General features: G+C 36.3%; 3 protein-coding genes across 4 annotated transcripts; 2 read left to right on the top strand and 1 right to left on the bottom strand.

Moving 5' to 3' along the window:
- On the top strand, window positions 2,577–9,467 carry LOC18613165 (autophagy-related protein 9). Of its 2 annotated transcripts, XM_007050262.2 has the most exons (12): window positions 2,577–2,668; window positions 2,970–3,055; window positions 3,456–3,579; window positions 3,872–4,514; window positions 4,641–4,961; window positions 5,893–6,115; window positions 6,475–6,654; window positions 6,755–6,961; window positions 7,411–7,488; window positions 7,590–7,660; window positions 7,766–7,876; window positions 8,349–9,467. In XM_007050262.2, exons 4-12 carry the CDS (start codon window positions 3,937–3,939, stop codon window positions 9,178–9,180), a joined length of 2,601 nt encoding a protein of 866 aa, XP_007050324.2. In that variant the 5' UTR covers window positions 2,577–2,668; window positions 2,970–3,055; window positions 3,456–3,579; window positions 3,872–3,936; the 3' UTR covers window positions 9,181–9,467. The 2 variants fall into 2 exon arrangements, with proteins under 2 accessions (XP_007050324.2, XP_017982596.1); XM_018127107.1 differs by lacking the exon at window positions 2,577–2,668 and having other exon boundaries at window positions 2,909–3,055.
- Window positions 9,571–13,158, top strand: LOC18613164. Its single transcript, XM_007050261.2, has 2 exons — window positions 9,571–11,473; window positions 12,665–13,158. Exons 1-2 carry the CDS (start codon window positions 9,795–9,797, stop codon window positions 12,903–12,905), a joined length of 1,920 nt encoding a protein of 639 aa, XP_007050323.2. The 5' UTR covers window positions 9,571–9,794; the 3' UTR covers window positions 12,906–13,158.
- Window positions 13,552–15,242, bottom strand: LOC18613163 (RING-H2 finger protein ATL16). The gene is made up of 2 exons (XM_018127115.1): window positions 14,083–15,242; window positions 13,552–13,755 (listed from the first exon to the last, which is right to left on the bottom strand). Exons 1-2 carry the CDS (start codon window positions 15,109–15,111, stop codon window positions 13,669–13,671), a joined length of 1,116 nt encoding a protein of 371 aa, XP_017982604.1. The 5' UTR covers window positions 15,112–15,242; the 3' UTR covers window positions 13,552–13,668.

The raw sequence follows: 15,786 nt of genomic DNA, 5'->3' as shown, positions 1-15,786 counted from the left end.
TTTGTTGATAGTTGATTAGGACGAGAATTAATCTCAGAGTTGCATCCTAGAAAGTAAAGGTTTGTAGCCGTACATCTTCTTAGTCAGTTGGGGGCCCACGTGTCACTGTAAAAGTAATTTTATTCTTTAGTTATTTGATTTAAAGTATGTATGAATATATTTAGCTTTTACACCATATTTTTGGCGAGTTTGATATTTTCGAAGAAAAATGACGAAAATGCCCCTGTGAGCCAGAAAGTAATATTTTATTGTTTTGATTTGGAAATGACTTATGATTTTTTTGAAATGTGAGATTTAATAACTGTCACTCACTGGGGAGATGCGGAAGCTGATGCTAAGCCTTGCGGGGTTTCGATCGACATTCGGGGTAATGAGTGTCTATCGGGACGTCGCGGCGGTTGTCACGGGCTCGATGAGAGTTTCGGGTCGTGACATTATATATAATGCTAAGTTATACTCACTTATAGTTTTAAAATCTTGAAATCGCAGATGCATCCAATCATAATGAGCTTTTGGTAGAATTACTGTTTTCTATTGATCATATCTTTCCTTTAGACTTTTCCAAAGATCAATTAGATCTTTTATTATGAGATACTCAATTTTTAATCCTTCATGAAGATGATGGCAAAGGAAAATCATTGTTTTTGCCTTATCCTGATTAGATGCTTTATTTTCTTCTTTGATTGTGTTTGCAAACCCCATAGCATCTAAATGGATTTCAGCATCTAGAATCCAAGATAGATAGTTCTTGCCAGTAATAGCAAGAGCCATAAATTCAAACTTTGTAAATTTTGACATGGTAATAGCTTAAAAGAAGAACAGAAATGTTAGTCTTACACAATATATGGTAATTGGCAAGCAAATCAATAAATTGGCTAATGAAAAACGATTAATATAAAATTGAAAATTAACTTATTATAAATTGGTAAAATTTGGGCAAAACAATAAAATGACAATAAACAAAAATTACTTGAAAAAAAATTGAACTTCGATTTTGAGAAGCTTGAGAGTGAGAGATTAGAGAATCATGTTGATAACGTGTTATAAAAATATAACTTAAAATAACAAATAAAGATAACTTGAAAGAATAATTAAAGAGAAGAATGAAAGTATTTAGAAAGAAATTTTATCGAAGTGTGTGTTTACAAATGAACTAAGGGAACCTATTTATAGGTAAATAACCCTCTTATCTCGATAGAATTTACAAGATGAAGATAACACTTAAGGATTAGATAGATTAAATCCTAATCCAATCTAATTTACATCAAATCTAGATATAGATAATATAAATGGCTATTCACAAAAAATATTCATAACAAGAATTATATTTTAAACATATATTTGTAGTATTTCACTAATAATCTATTTGATTATAAAACAACTCAAGCCAAATAAAGAACAAAAACAACACCAAAATTGAGCATGAAAGAAACTCTTTCATTTTCTCAACCCGCTTGACAATTTCAAATATAGAATAATAAAACCATAAAATCAATGCATTTAAACTTGTTTTAGTTGAGTTAGAAATTAAACAAATTTGAGCATACACATCATTTACATAAAAAATTTTCTCTCCTATCATAAATATAATATAATCAAGAAAATCATACCAAAGGCAGACTAAAAGGGAAATACTTTTGTTTTGTACTCCCTTAAAGGTTATTAGAAAAGGGTAAAAAAACAACAAAAGAGAGCTAAAAAAGACAGAACTTATATATATATATATCAATGTATTACATGAATGAAGCTTAAATTATTCACATTTTTAGCATAAATTCACAACTTTTAATATCAAATGTTGATAAAAATTTACCAAATAAAAAATCATGATATTCTGGCAACCAAACTTTTGTCCAGTATAAATCCCATTGCATAATGTGAGTATCTTCTAGTTATTGTAAAACTTAAAAATCTGCTTTTTTTTTTCTTTTTTTAATATTATTTATTTTCCATTTCATACTTTTAGGTTTGTTTTTTTGTATTCTTCTTTAAACAAATGAACGATTTTTTTATGTTAAAATAATCATTTAAAAATTAATTAAAGTAGGGACCTAAGCAAAGGTAGATTGGAAAACATGTATGGTATTTTTTTTTCTATGCTTTTATCGTGAATATTAAATTGGAAAATTTTTAATACTTTTCATTATTTTATATTAAAAAAATAATAAAATAATAAAATAGATATATCTGTTTTTAGAGTTTAAAAACTCGATATATAAAACAATAATTTTGAAAAAAAAATTATACTTACAATAACAAATAGTGAAGTGTAATGTTTTTTATGAGATCAAGTGAATTATTGGGGACACAAAATTATATGGATATCACATGGACATTAAAATCCATTGATATGACAAACAAGGCCCAACTAAATTTCAACGTAAATGATAGATCCACAGCCCAACAAAGAGAGTTAAGAATCTAAAGTAGAGGTTTCCAAAGTTTTTTGCAGAGGCTCATGTGAATCAATGTGACACCTATTATACAGCAACCGGTTAATTAGAGTAATATTTTTTTTTTATTTTTATTTAAGAAAACAAATAATTAAAAACCTTAGAGATGAAGTTTTTCATTAAAACGAAAGTTTTAGCTTTAACAAAACAAAAACAAGTCCTTCTTCTGCTGAAACAATGCTTGGTCACTCAATCTAAAAACCCAACAAAAAGAGGTATTACTCACCTTCACGTCTCCTTCCTTCCTTTTTATTATTATTATTATTATTCTCACCCAGAAGAAATTATTTTTCATCCAGGAAAAAAACAGAAGGAAAGGGTTCAGAGGGCAAAACTCTCTTTAAATTCTTGAATTGATTAACTTGTAATTTTAAAACGATTCACTTCTAAATAATTTTTTTTTTCTTCCACGCAACCAAAACCCTCTTCTTTTCTTGTCTTTCCTTTCTTCCAATTCTCCAGCATCATTCAATTTTTTTTTTTGTTGATTTTTGTGTCTCTTTTGCCGAATTATAGTTAGTGGATATCGGCCAAATTCGTTGTTTTTCACTATTTCTTCATTCTTTCGGCTGATATTGGAGCTGCTCGTTGGTGGGTCGGAGGTAAATTCGACTATTTTAAGTTATTTATTGTGATAAATAATCTTGGCATGGAGTTTCTTTCTGCTAATTTTTTTTTTCCTTTTGAAGAATTTATATGGATATAAATTGGGATAACGTTCGGTTTAATATAGTTTGTTTTTAATTGTAATTGATACTAGATTCTTTGGTTGACTTAAAATTCGCCAAAAATTGCCTCCCCTTTTTAGCATGTTTTGCTGCTAAGCTTTTGACAGAGTAATTTTTTTTTCTTCTTCTTTCATTTCTTTGGGATATTCAAAATTGATTTAGTTGAATTTAGAATTGGCACCAATTTACCTGCTGGTTGAAATTTTATCTCTGTTTGATGTTTTTCTTCCTAATATTTATTTTTACTGTTTATGTATTATTGTTTTGCGTACAGTTGCTACCATTTGTGTTCAAGGATCTGCAAAGCTACTGGGTTCAAATTGTTGCATCTTTTAGCCTGTTGCCAGCTGGTTGATTGAGGAAATAATTGTGGTGTTTGTCCAACTTATGATTTACAGGTATTTGGACTCAATTAATCAGTTTAAGGTTTTAGAAAAAAAGAACTTTGTGATGATGTGTTCTTTCCATGTCTTGTTTAAATGTTGTTTCAGTACTTGGATTCTAATATTAACATGATACTGGCGCTAAGTTCTGTACGGTCAATGATGTCGCTTAGTCTCTTTATTGTTGTGATGCACTTTATGATGGATTAGTTTTCTGTTTTGCTTCTATTTCCCCCCTCTTTCTGTACAAGTGAGCATGTGCATACATCATAAAATGGAATTTGTCTGATTTTTTTCTTATTGGCAGAACCTTGCCATAAACATTTGTGTATTTTGGGGAATGGACTGGCTGCTTTTCCTCAAGATTTACAAATGATGTTCAGGGTGCAAAAGGCTGCAAATGCTCTTGGCATTAGGTGGAGATGGAGTGGTGAAACCTCTTTGGCCACAGGCTTGCTAGGTGATGTGCCTCCTGAGATTGAGTTGTCTGACTATGGGAGGGTTCCACCAAGTCCTGGTAGTGAGAGCCCTTCGGGGCTTCTTAATGGTGAGAGTCTGAATGTAGAACCCATTGCTGATTTGGACTTGTTCTTTGAACGGCTTTATAGCTACTATTGTGAGAAAGGGCTTTGGTGCATAATTATAAAGTGGATAGTTGAACTTCTGAGCCTGGGCTTTACCATATGTTTCTCGGGGTTTTTCTTATTGTTTGTTGATTGGAATGGTCTCCGCAATGCAAAGTGTGGGATGGATGCATTTGAGTCTGGAATTAAGCCATGTGATCTTGCTAAGGAAGCTCTTCACCAGCGCCCATTAACCCCTTTAACCCTTTCAAAAGCTATTATTGTTGGATATTTGGGGCTATTTTCCTTCTATTGGATATTCTGTTTTTTGAGGTTTTTTGCACAATTAAAGGACACTCTTGGAATACGTCATTTCTATTTTAACAGGTAAGTTTATATTTGATAAGTTATAAGTTGGAAGTTTTTATTTTCCTTTTTGGTAGAGCATTTACTTTTAGCAATATCTTATATATATTTATAATGATTTTACTATTTTGAAATTTAAATTGGCAGTCTCCATGTTACTGACAATGAAATTCAAACCATGCCATGGGCAACAATCCTTGAAAGGGTTGTCCAGTTACAAAGTGCACAACAACTCTGTGTGGTCAAGGATCTTTCCGCTCATGATGTGGTTATGCGATTGATGCGAAAGGAGAACTACTTGATCGGAATGCTTAATAAAGGAGTGCTTGCTTTTCCTATCTCAACCTGGTTCCCTGGTGCTGGTCCAACTGTGAAATTTGGCCCTGGTGGAACACGGCATCGGCTGATACTAACAAAGACACTTGAATGGACCTTAAATTGGTGTATACTGCAGAGCATGTTTGACCGGTATGTTTAATTTTTTATGAACATTTGACTTTCTTCTTTATGTACGTTACTTTTCTGATAATTGCTGTTATGGATATAATCTCATGATATGTTCCTGGTTGTAAGATGGGCTGGCCTTTCAATGTGTATCTGTAGCGAAACAATCTATAGAGGCAGGTGTCATGACTTTCTATTTTCAGACTAATGATAAAATTACTTATTTCTTCAATTTAAATGCATAATATTTCAACTTCAAGAATGCTGCATAGTGCTTATTGTTGAGAGGAGCTACAAGATGCATCTTTGGTGTTGAATGCGAAAATTAAATGCTGTCATTTAATTGTTCTTGTGTTTTTCTGAATATGTTGAGAGTGGCTTTTGTGGATCACACTGGAGAAAATGGTTAGGGCCATTGAGACCTGTACATTTTTGTACTATCGAGATGATGTATATATTCTTCATTTCTTTGTATCATCCAGTACATGGTTTTGGTACCTAACTGCTGACTGTGGTGTTGCAGCTTTAGGAAATCTTAGATTTTGCATTTTTCCTGCGAAGTCTGTCACGTTGGGTAGTCCTGCTTAGGTTGTGTCTTTGATGGTTGATATTGTTTCACGAAGTAGCAAGAAAAGAGTTGGTTGCAAATTAGAATAGTGTTTAATTGCTGTTTCTTTTATAATGCTGCATCTTTGTTCATTCTTGACCAGCACTGCATGTCAAAATGCTGAAAAAGTTTTACTGATCCATTTTTTTCTATGTTTAGGGAGAAAATCCTTTTATTAAGGTCTTCAAGTTTCAAATGTAAACCTGAAACTAACCTTGACAATTTTTTTGAGGTTTTGTTGATATTTGTTGCCAAAAACATTTTCTATTAGTATTTTTTTTTTTGAAGAAAAGAAAAAATAATTCTACAGGTTTATGACCAATTTTTTGGAATGTGTGTTTTTTGCAGAAACTTCTGTGTTAGAAGGGACTTTGTTTCTAATCCTAGAACATTGAAGAAGAGGCTTATGGTTGTCGGGCTTGCTATGCTTCTTCTCTCTCCATTTCTTGTTATATTCATGCTGGTTTATCTCTTCTTAAGGCATGCTGAACAATTTTATAACCATCCAAGCACGGCTTCATCCCGGAGATGGTCAAATTTGTCGAAGTGGATGTTTAGGGAATTCAATGAGGTATGGTCATTCCCCCTTCTCTCTGCTTCATTTGTAAGTTAAATCATTTTCTTTTGTGCGGTAAAGTCAATAAGGATTTGGTCACTGCCTATCCTCACAAGTTCGTGTTATTATTTTTATCTAGTAATCTTGAGCTTTAGTCAAATGTTTGAAGTTACATCTTTGTGTCTGATTTGAAAATCTTAATTAGTTTAAATCGAAACAAGAATTTAAATTTATTATGAGGAAGAAAAGTTGTTTAGAACCTATTGTAAAAATAAGATGCAATAGTTGTTTCTTGAGATGGATATTTACACTGCTAGATCTCTTGTTCTTACATACTGTAATGCTGTATTATACTGTTGTCTTTGTCTTTACAGGTTGACCATTTATTCAAGCACCGGATTAATAGCAGTGTACTGCATGCTTCTGAGTACCTAAAGCAATTCCCCTCACCAATTATTTCTATCATCGCAAAGTTTATCTCGTTTGTATCTGGTGGCTTTGCTGCTATTTTGATCATTATTGCCTTTCTGGAAGAATCTTTGCTAGAGGGCCATGTAATATCTTTGAACCTTTACTGTTTAAGATTATTGTATTTTCTGTTAAACTCTTTCATGTTTCATTTCAGTTATTTACACACTTCTTTCAAATTTGTAGATATTTGGTCGGAACTTGTTTTGGTATGCAGCTGTTTTTGGAACCATAACGGCTATTAGCCGGGCTGCAGTTACCGATGAACTTCTGGTCCTTGATCCAGAAGGAGCCATGTCTATGGTGGTCCAACATACACATTATATGCCAAAGAGATGGCGTGGTAAAGAGAACACTGAGATAGTGCGGATAGAGTTCGAAACTCTATTTCAGGTAATCATGCTTAGTTCCTATTTTTGTTTTACCTGTAAACTAGGAGTTGTATGCTTTTTCAATTGTAAAAATCTTTGAACATACGATGTTTTACCTGCCATAGAGCCATATGTTTAGTTTGCATTTGTCGTTGCTTTTCCTTATTGTCTGAAGCTCAGTTTGGAAGATATGACAGATACTTCTAGTACTTAATTTTACAACTCACAGTAGTCTATGGATTTTCAAGTAACAAAACATCATTTCTTCTGACCAGTTTACTTCATCAAGTTCTAGCAATCAAATTTCTAGGCTAGCCATGTTTTCTCTGGGCATTGTTACTATTGGATTGGGAGATACAATCAAATTAACATTCATATGAGAAATGCTTTTAATTCTTTGCTCTTTACTTTGACTTTTTGAACTTTTTTTTTTGCTCAGTATACTCTCCTTTATTTTATTTTGTGATGCAGTATACTGGGATGATGTTGCTAGAGGAGATGGCCTCAATTTTCCTCACTCCATTCTTGCTTCTATTTGTTGTCCCAAAGGTTATTGATTTTTTTTTCTTTTGGAAATTATAGTTATTGTCATTTCTTATACTATACATGTAAGATTTTGAACTAAAATGCTGTGTTTTTGTATTTTGCAGCGGGTGGATGACATTTTACAGTTCATTGCAGATTTTACTGTGGATGTCGAGGGTGTTGGTCATGTTTGCAGGTAGTTCTTTTTCTTTAAATTTTTTTGGACCAGTTTATTAGTAGCTATATCATGTGCCCATCAAATGAGATAATGTGTTTGATTATTCCCTTCTTCATTTTGCAGTTTTAGTGCCTTTGATTTCCAAAACCATGGCAATGGCAATTATGGCTCTCCGCATAATGCATCTCGCGCACAGAGGAGTTCCCAAGGGAAAATGGAGAAATCATTCTTGAGGTATGATTATAGCAAGGTTAATCAAACTTGAATGGTTGCTCTATCCTACGCCTGCACATATCATTCTTGCTATTTGCTAGGTGAATATGGTGTTGGAAATCCAAAATCACCTCAAAATCTTATATCAATATTCTGTGATAAAAGCTGACAGAAAGTTTTGATTTTCATTTTAAAATACCATCTGATGAGACATAATATGCTATTGCTTTGTACAAAATGCCTTTATCTACACCTAATTATTATTTTTTGGCTGATTATGTCAAATGCCTTCCTGTCCTTTTAGAGTTATTACTTCCCCCAATTCTTTCATAATTTGTTATTCTTTCTTTCTATTTTCTTTTCTCTCAAGTTCAGTTTTTTTATTTTTCTTGGTTGTGGTGCTTTTTCTCTCATTGTATTGTGTTGAATCTCCTTTCTAATTTTTTTTTTCTGCTGTATAATTTCATCTTGTATTATTTAATTCTGATTGTAGTTTCCAGAGTTGCTACCCTTCATGGGAGCCAGATGCTCAGGGTAAGCAGTTCTTGTCAAATATTAGAACTTTCAGGGAGCAAAAGTTGCAAGGGCAGGGTGCCAGACATGCATATTCTCCCGGTAGATTGTGGCGAGGTAGCCCAATGAGAACTTATGGAGATAGAAATGGCCTTTTATCAAGGGAAATGCAGCAGAATATTCCTGCCACCGGCTACAATTTGGGTTCTTTATGGCTAATTGATGCTGATCAAAAGAATCACCCATATCTCCTAGATTGGTATTATACCTCTCGACCTCATCATGTGACCAGTTATAGGAGAGACACTGCGATGAGGCCGTTTGAACCAACTGAGCGACAGCATGGAGATTTTTGGGTGCCAAGCAACATGACACATAATGAAGCAAGAGATGAAGAATACTGGCCACACCATTATGATGATCGCACACGGTCGCATCTTGAAGCTTCCCCATCACCTCATTTCTTCCATGACAGCGTGCTTCAGCATCATGATACAAATGACTTGGCGCACCATACTAGGAGCCATTGGTGGGCTAGAAGTGGTTCACATGGTGCACAGCCCCAAGCAAGTTTTCTTGAGCCTCCTGATTTTAACCACTATTCTACGGACCGTCATTATGATAACTTCTCTGAGAGAAGTGTAGAAGAGCAAGAACAATTTCTTGATTGGAGGGATTCTCGGAGGTTATCCCGGACGACTTACCAGGATGATCTTGAAGCTGGAGGGGATGTAAATCTTCATTTTGATGATATTTATAGCAGACCTCCTGAAACTCCCACTGTAAATTTAAGGCCCCTGAGCTTCCATTGATCAGTAAGTACGTTGATTGCGGAGTGGTACTTCAGTTCAGATGAATGAAGTGCAAATGGGTTTCCATTGTTGGATTAGGGTTTTATGTTCTATTATTGAAAGGAAACTCTGTATTCTTTGTTGTATATAGATTCATCATGAGGTTAGTTTCTAGAATGCCTCAACTCAGATTCGGAAGGCAACATAATACTCCAATGAGTTACTGTTATCCTTCTGATAGTGTATAAACAAACAATTACAAGCCATTGATCATTTAAAATTACATTCAATTTCTATATTTCTTTGTACATATTGTCTTTGGTCAAGCAAATTAATATTGGCAAAATAGTTTGTCTGCTTTGCAGCCTACATTTGCAAAACAAGGTTTACTTACACAAAATAGGTGGAGGAATTTTTTGGTGTCGCAAAAATCAGAGCACTGCAACCAAACGCTCAAGCGAAGAAACGACAGCGTTTTAGTACTGCTCCTCTCTTCCTCCCCCTGTTACCCTTGCTTACAAAACGAAACAGAGAAAGTCACCGCAGAGGGTTTTTCAAGGGTTTAACCAAACCGAAGAAAGAAAAACCTAAACTCCCAAAATAACTAAAATCCCTCGAGACTTCTTAATTTCACAATGAAAAAGGCTTCACTTTCACTTCTTTCAAACTTCAACGGCCGAGGATTCAGGACAATTGTCCCTCTTCACTATCAGAATTGCACTTCTGATAATTCTCCATCATCATCTTCTTCGTCGCTTCACTCAACCGCCCGCCGCCTCCAAACCTGTGGCAAAATCCATGGCTTAATCCTCAGAACCCACCAATTCCAAACAAACCCATCACGTAATCTGGATACCCTTGTGGAAAAACCAACCCAATCGTCCTCCAGGCAGAGAAAACTGAGAGAAAAATCTGATCTTGAGGAAGCTTTTGAGTCAGCTAAAACCGCTGAAGAAATGCTCAGAGCATTTAAAGAAATGGAAGCATGTTTTCATGAGAGAGAGCTGGGGTTAGCTTCATTGAAAGTTGGACTCAAACTTGACCAAGAAGGTGACGACCCTGAAAAGGCTCTTTCTTTTGCTGATAGAGCATTGAAAGCATTGGATCAAGATGGTAAACCTTCTTTACTTGTTGCTATGGCTTTACAATTGATGGGTTCTGTCAACTATAGTTTAAAGAGGTTCAATGATAGTTTGGGCTATCTTAATAGGGCTAATAGGTTGCTTAATAGGTTAGAGGAAGAGGGTGTTGCTAGTGTCGAGGACATTAGGCCGGTGCTGCATGCGGTGCAACTTGAATTGGGGAACGTGAAAACAGCAATGGGGAGGAGAGAGGAGGCTCTTGGGAATCTTAAGAAGGCTTTGGAAATCAAGGAGATGACTTTGGAGAAGGATAGTAAGGAATTGGGAGTGGCATATAGGGAGTTGGCTGAAGCTTATGTTTCAGTTCTAGATTTTAAGGAGGCCTTGCCCTTTGGTTTGAAGGCATTGGACATTCATAGGAAGGAGCTGGGTCATAATTCGGTGGAGGTTGCACATGATAGGAGGATTCTTGGAGTTATTTATACTGGTATGGAGGAGCATGAGAAGGCAATGGAGCAGAATGAGTTGTCTCAGAAGGTTTTGAAGAACTGGGGTCTTAGTTCTGAGCTGCTCCAAGCAGAGATTGATGCTGCTAATATGCAGATCGCATTGGGGAAGTATGATGAGGCTATTAATACTTTGAAAGGCGTAGTTCAGCAGACGGAGAAAGATAGTGAGAATCGAGCTCTGGTGTTTATTTCAATGGGAAAGGCTCTTTGTAACCAAGAAAAATTTGCAGACGCAAAAAGGTGTTTGGAGATTGCTTGTGGAATTCTTGACAAGAAAGAGACAGTCTCTCCAATTGAAGTTGCTGAGGCGTACTCAGAGATATCAATGCAATATGAGACTATGAATGAGTTTGAGATTGCAATTTCTTTGTTGAAGAGAACGTTGGCTTTGCTTGAGAAGCAGCCTCAAGAGCAGCACTCAGAGGGAAGTGTGTCTGCTAGAATAGGGTGGTTACTCCTGTTGAAAGGTGAGGTGCCACAGGCCATTCCTTACTTAGAGAGTGCGGCTGAGAGATTGAAAGAGAGCTTTGGTTCCAAGCATTTTGGGGTTGGGTATATTTACAACAATTTGGGGGCAGCCTATTTGGAATTAGATAGACCTCAGTCAGCAGCACAGATGTTTGCAGTTGCAAAGGACATCATGGATGTCTCTCTTGGTCCTAATCATGCAGATTCAATTGAAGCTTGCCAGAATCTTTCAAAAGCATATGGTGCCATGGGAAGGTAAGATTGTTTTGCTTAGTTTTTTCTTTTTAACCATGCAAGATGCTTTTATTAGTTCAGTATTGTTGGAGTTGCATTTCAATTACCCTTTTGTTGGATTAGTTACATGGTGACATCTTTCCTGCTTTCTAACGAAGTGTGTACTTATCTGAACTCTGAAGCCTTTAATTATGGCAAAGTTAATATATTTCTGCTGAACAGTCATATCTACCTATACTAATTGCATCAAAAAGTGGTTTACCTCTCGTTCATTGTTAAATGGGAAACAATTTTGGTATTTGGTTTTACTGAAAGAGTTGATGCTTCCATCTTATTGTATGTTGGCTTTTAATATTTGATCACAGTTTAGTTAGTTTTCTAGATGATAGTTTAGTTATTTTTTGTTTCTTGTGTTAAAGTAATAGGTAAAATGGATTTCAAAAGTAAATAAATGGAAACTATTGGTGGTCGCACAGAAGACTGTAACCTTCAGTGCTCACAGTTCTCTTTTCTCCTTGTCCTGTACTTTCTCTTCCTTGACCATCACTGTCTAGCCATTGTGCCTTTGTCATCTTTATGGGTATCTCATTGATAGATTTGTACAAATTATTGCTCTGAATTTAAGCCAAAAATATCCTGCTACCTCAAACTAATACATATTGGGCTAATCTAGACGGGTTGTACTCTAACTTGGACCTTTGGTACCTGGGTCTTCAGCTCTCTTTCTTAATGCAATTGTGTGAAGCTTCTTTAAATAATAAAAAGGAAAATTCCAATTTGACCTGGCATCAGTCATTGGAAAGTTTCCCTTTTCGATTTAGGATTACCACTTGGTGAGAGTTAGCCTTGGGCATTACTGAAGTGAAATCTGTTCCAGGCCATTCAAGGAAGAGAGAGAAATTGAATATTGAGGGAAAACAGATTTCAAGGAGTCTAAAGGTGAAACGTTCAAGTTCCAACAATGTAATAAAGTGATAGATATGCTATGTTCTTGTACATTCGTGCAGCTTCTTCTGCCAACAAAAAAGCTACCACTTGGTTTAGAAGAACTTAAATTCTAATGTGTTATACAAAATTTCCATGCATGTTGCACTGATTCATTTTGCACATGTAGATGTACAAGCATGCATTGTCATGGTAACATCTATTGAAACGAGTCTGTCTTGCAATGTATTTTGCCCTTCTTAAATTTGGATAACTTGAATGTATCAGCTACGCCCTTGCAATGGAATTCCAGCAGCGAGTAATTGATGCCTGGGAGGGCCATGGATCAAGTGCACAAGATGAACTCAAAGAAGCCCAACGTCTTCTCGAAGAATTAAAGACAAAGGCCCGTGGTACATCCACTAACCGGCTTCCGACGAAGGCCTTGCCTTTGCCACAAAATAGTCTCGCTTCCAAATTTTCCATACCCGGTGTTCCTGTTGACCAGAATTCAGCAAGCTCAATATAGTAGACTTGTATTAGTCGCTGTGATAGCAATGTTTGTGCAGTTCTGTTTGGGCTTGATTTTGTCAGTGAAATGGTTAGGAACATTTTTTGTTCTATTTAATCTTTAGTATAGATGTGCAGCTGGTCTTTTAAGGCACACAAAGTAGATTCTCTTTCTTCCCCAGCCCTTGTTGGAAACAACTTTGGACATGCCAATCTGTTAGCAAGTTTTGTGCGGGAAAGCTAATTAATATAATGCTGCTACTTGTACTCAATTTGATGTTCTCTTAAACCAAATATGTTTTTCATCTTTGTCAGTGCGGTTGCCTGAAGAATGCAAATGAGATAGATGCGATAAAAAAAAATTTGGTCGAGTGAAGAAGTTAAATTTTAACCTGTTGCATGATACCATCATTACTCTTTAAACTTTCTTATCAATAGGCATTGTTAAGGAGCAGTGTAGTCTCTAAAGTCTGATGACCGACCGTGCCCCCTGAATTTTAGTCTCTGTTCCCAGGTCGTGATTCATTGCTCTGTCAGCATCAAGCAAGTTCATGGTTGTCACCCAATTTAACACTTCCATCGTCTTTTGAGCATTTAGCCACTCGTCCCCCATTGTCTTTTAGCTCAAAATAATGGCATAATTAATGGTGTAAGAACACATTTTTGGTTAATTAAAATTGAACAAAATCATCTTCAGCAGTAGCAAAATAATTACTGCAAGACAAAAGAAGTCGGTGATCATTGCTAAAGGACCTCCGTCGTTCTACCTTGTAGAACTATAGTTACTCATTGTTGGGCCCCTTCCCTCTGGCTTCCATTAAAATGCTCCTCTTTGCCTCTTCTCTTCCTCTCTGTCTCTCTCTGAAACTCTAAACAGAAGCGCATGGAAGCAATCATTGTCATTCATGAAGAGAAACAACTCATTATTGAATGACATCAATCTTATCCACACATGGTGCCTTAAGCAATGATTCTCACACCCATGCCTGCGTTTTCGGTAAGGAACTAAGAACCCCATTTGTTTTTCTCACTATGTAACATCAGTGAAAACTGAAAAGTCACTCACTCTACACTCATCTGACTCTCTTTTTTGTTATACTCATTTGCCTAACGAAATTTTCCAACTTAAAACAAATTAGCAACCAAAATTAAAGTTAAACAATCTCTAATTATAAATCAAATTCAACAGGAAGTACCGCATTTCTGGGTCGTCGGCCGTGTCCAAATGGAAATAAAGACCTCCGAGCTCCATTACTGCATTCTTCGGTAGTATTAATCTCGCCAGGATGTCTGTTTCTTTGAACAATGGCTTGAACAGATAAGAAAAGTTTTCGGTCCACAGCAGAATCCAATGAGAAAGATCTCCTGATGGGTTGGATCGAGAACTGATCATCTTTCTGTCTAACGTCAATGCACTCATCTCCCATAATTGAGACATGGTGGCGCTTTCTTGATTTTAAGTTTCCGGGCTTCTGCTCCAGCTTTTTTGGCGATTGAGCTCTAGGCTGCAACTGCATTAATTCTTCTCTTGAATTGTCTCTCTCTTGTTGCCTATGTGGTAGTAGATCACCTCCATCTTCTCCTCCAAGTTCTATCACTACAAAGTCCTCGTCTCCACCCATCAGGCTATCCGTGTAAGGCTGTGAGTCTTGAGGGGAAGAGCTAGGTGCTATGATTCGATTGATTGGATAGCGCGTAGTGCCTGAAATGCTTGTTCTGCAAAGAGGACAATTGGCACTGCTTTGGAGCCATATATCAATGCAATCTAAGTGGAATGCATGGCCGCAGTTCGGAAGAACTCTAAGCATGTCATGCTCTTGAAACTCATTCAGACAAACCACACAACCATAGATACTTCTCTCATCACCTACCCTTTTGAACTGAAAAGTTGGGATTTCTCGAATGACTGATTCATCAAGCCCGCGATTCCACATCATTGGAGAGAAGGCAATGAATGTATCTTCCTCTTGTCTTGCTCGAAACAAAGATATTCGTCGTAGCAGATTAAGTTGGTGCCAGTTAGAGCCGCAGCATCTGCTCACGAAGATATAATAGCTAACTAGCAAGAAAGCTGTACCCATGATGCTTAACACAGTAATGGCTAATATAGGAAATGCAGGGTCTGAAGTAGGCAAGGGAGGCTGAGAAGTTTGGTTTTTCTGATCTTTGATGGGGGAAAGAGATTGAAATCCGAGGTTGTGGAAGTGTCTATAGTTTGGTGCCATAAGGAAATATGAACTAAGTACAGTCTGACTTATTTGAAAGATGCAGAGAGTGAGATCCTGAAGTGAATGCACATAAAAAGTGAATATCACCTAAAGAATGTCTTGAGAAAGAATTAAAGAGTGATTGAGAGAGAAAGAGACACGGCGTTTGAAGGAATTACCAAAGTGAGATATTGAGAAAAGAGGAGTGCGTAAAAAGCTAAAGCCAAAGATTTTGATTACTTGAAAAGGAGAACCCAATTCAGTGCAGGACAGGCACACGTGCTTCTATCAGTGTGCATACGCTGGACGATAAGGTTTTGAGAGATAAATATGGGAAATGTAGTTTTCTTAATAACATTGGTGCTGATAAAGAGAAATAAGAGCGCTTAATATTTCAGTGATCATCAGGTCACCCTCTGAGGGGAACTCCGTAGGTCCCAAGATTCATAATGCCTTGCTCCATCTGGTCACCATTCACTGTTTCTTCAACGCAATTTATATTAGACCAGTACTACAGAAATGAGATTGGTGAACCTCTTCCGTCTGGCCTATTGGATCATTGTAAATAGCCAACTTTCGCTCATTCTCAGAAGTTTTGGAAGTGGATGTGATCTTTCACAAGAACTTTCCGCCTAACTATTAAATGCTCCGAAGATCAAAGAAGCAGTGTCAATTTGCCAACAACAAGTAATG

This window comes from Theobroma cacao, chromosome 1, assembly GCF_000208745.1.
Source record: "Theobroma cacao cultivar B97-61/B2 chromosome 1, Criollo_cocoa_genome_V2, whole genome shotgun sequence".
In the NCBI taxonomy this organism is placed as follows: Eukaryota; Viridiplantae; Streptophyta; class Magnoliopsida; order Malvales; family Malvaceae; genus Theobroma; species Theobroma cacao.
Note: the sequence above shows the minus strand (reverse complement) of the source record. Positions and strands in the feature narration are given on the sequence as shown.

Bases quoted from the DNA above. Each gene is read 5' to 3' on its own strand.
- LOC18613165 (XM_007050262.2), top strand. From the start codon at position 3,937: ATGATGTTCAGGGTGCAAAAGGCTGCAAATGCTCTTGGCATTAGGTGG. The intron at 4,962-5,892 runs GTATGTTTAATT...TGTTTTTTGCAG, and splicing joins CTGCAGAGCATGTTTGACCG to AAACTTCTGTGTTAGAAGGG. The intron at 6,962-7,410 runs GTAATCATGCTT...TTTGTGATGCAG, and splicing joins AGTTCGAAACTCTATTTCAG to TATACTGGGATGATGTTGCT.
- LOC18613164 (XM_007050261.2), top strand. From the start codon at position 9,795: ATGAAAAAGGCTTCACTTTCACTTCTTTCAAACTTCAACGGCCGAGGA. The intron at 11,474-12,664 runs GTAAGATTGTTT...TGAATGTATCAG, and splicing joins GCATATGGTGCCATGGGAAG to CTACGCCCTTGCAATGGAAT.
- LOC18613163 (XM_018127115.1), bottom strand. From the start codon at position 15,111: ATGGCACCAAACTATAGACACTTCCACAACCTCGGATTTCAATCTCTT. The intron at 13,756-14,082 runs GTACTTCCTGTT...GCTTCTGTTTAG, and splicing joins GCCGACGACCCAGAAATGCG to AGTTTCAGAGAGAGACAGAG.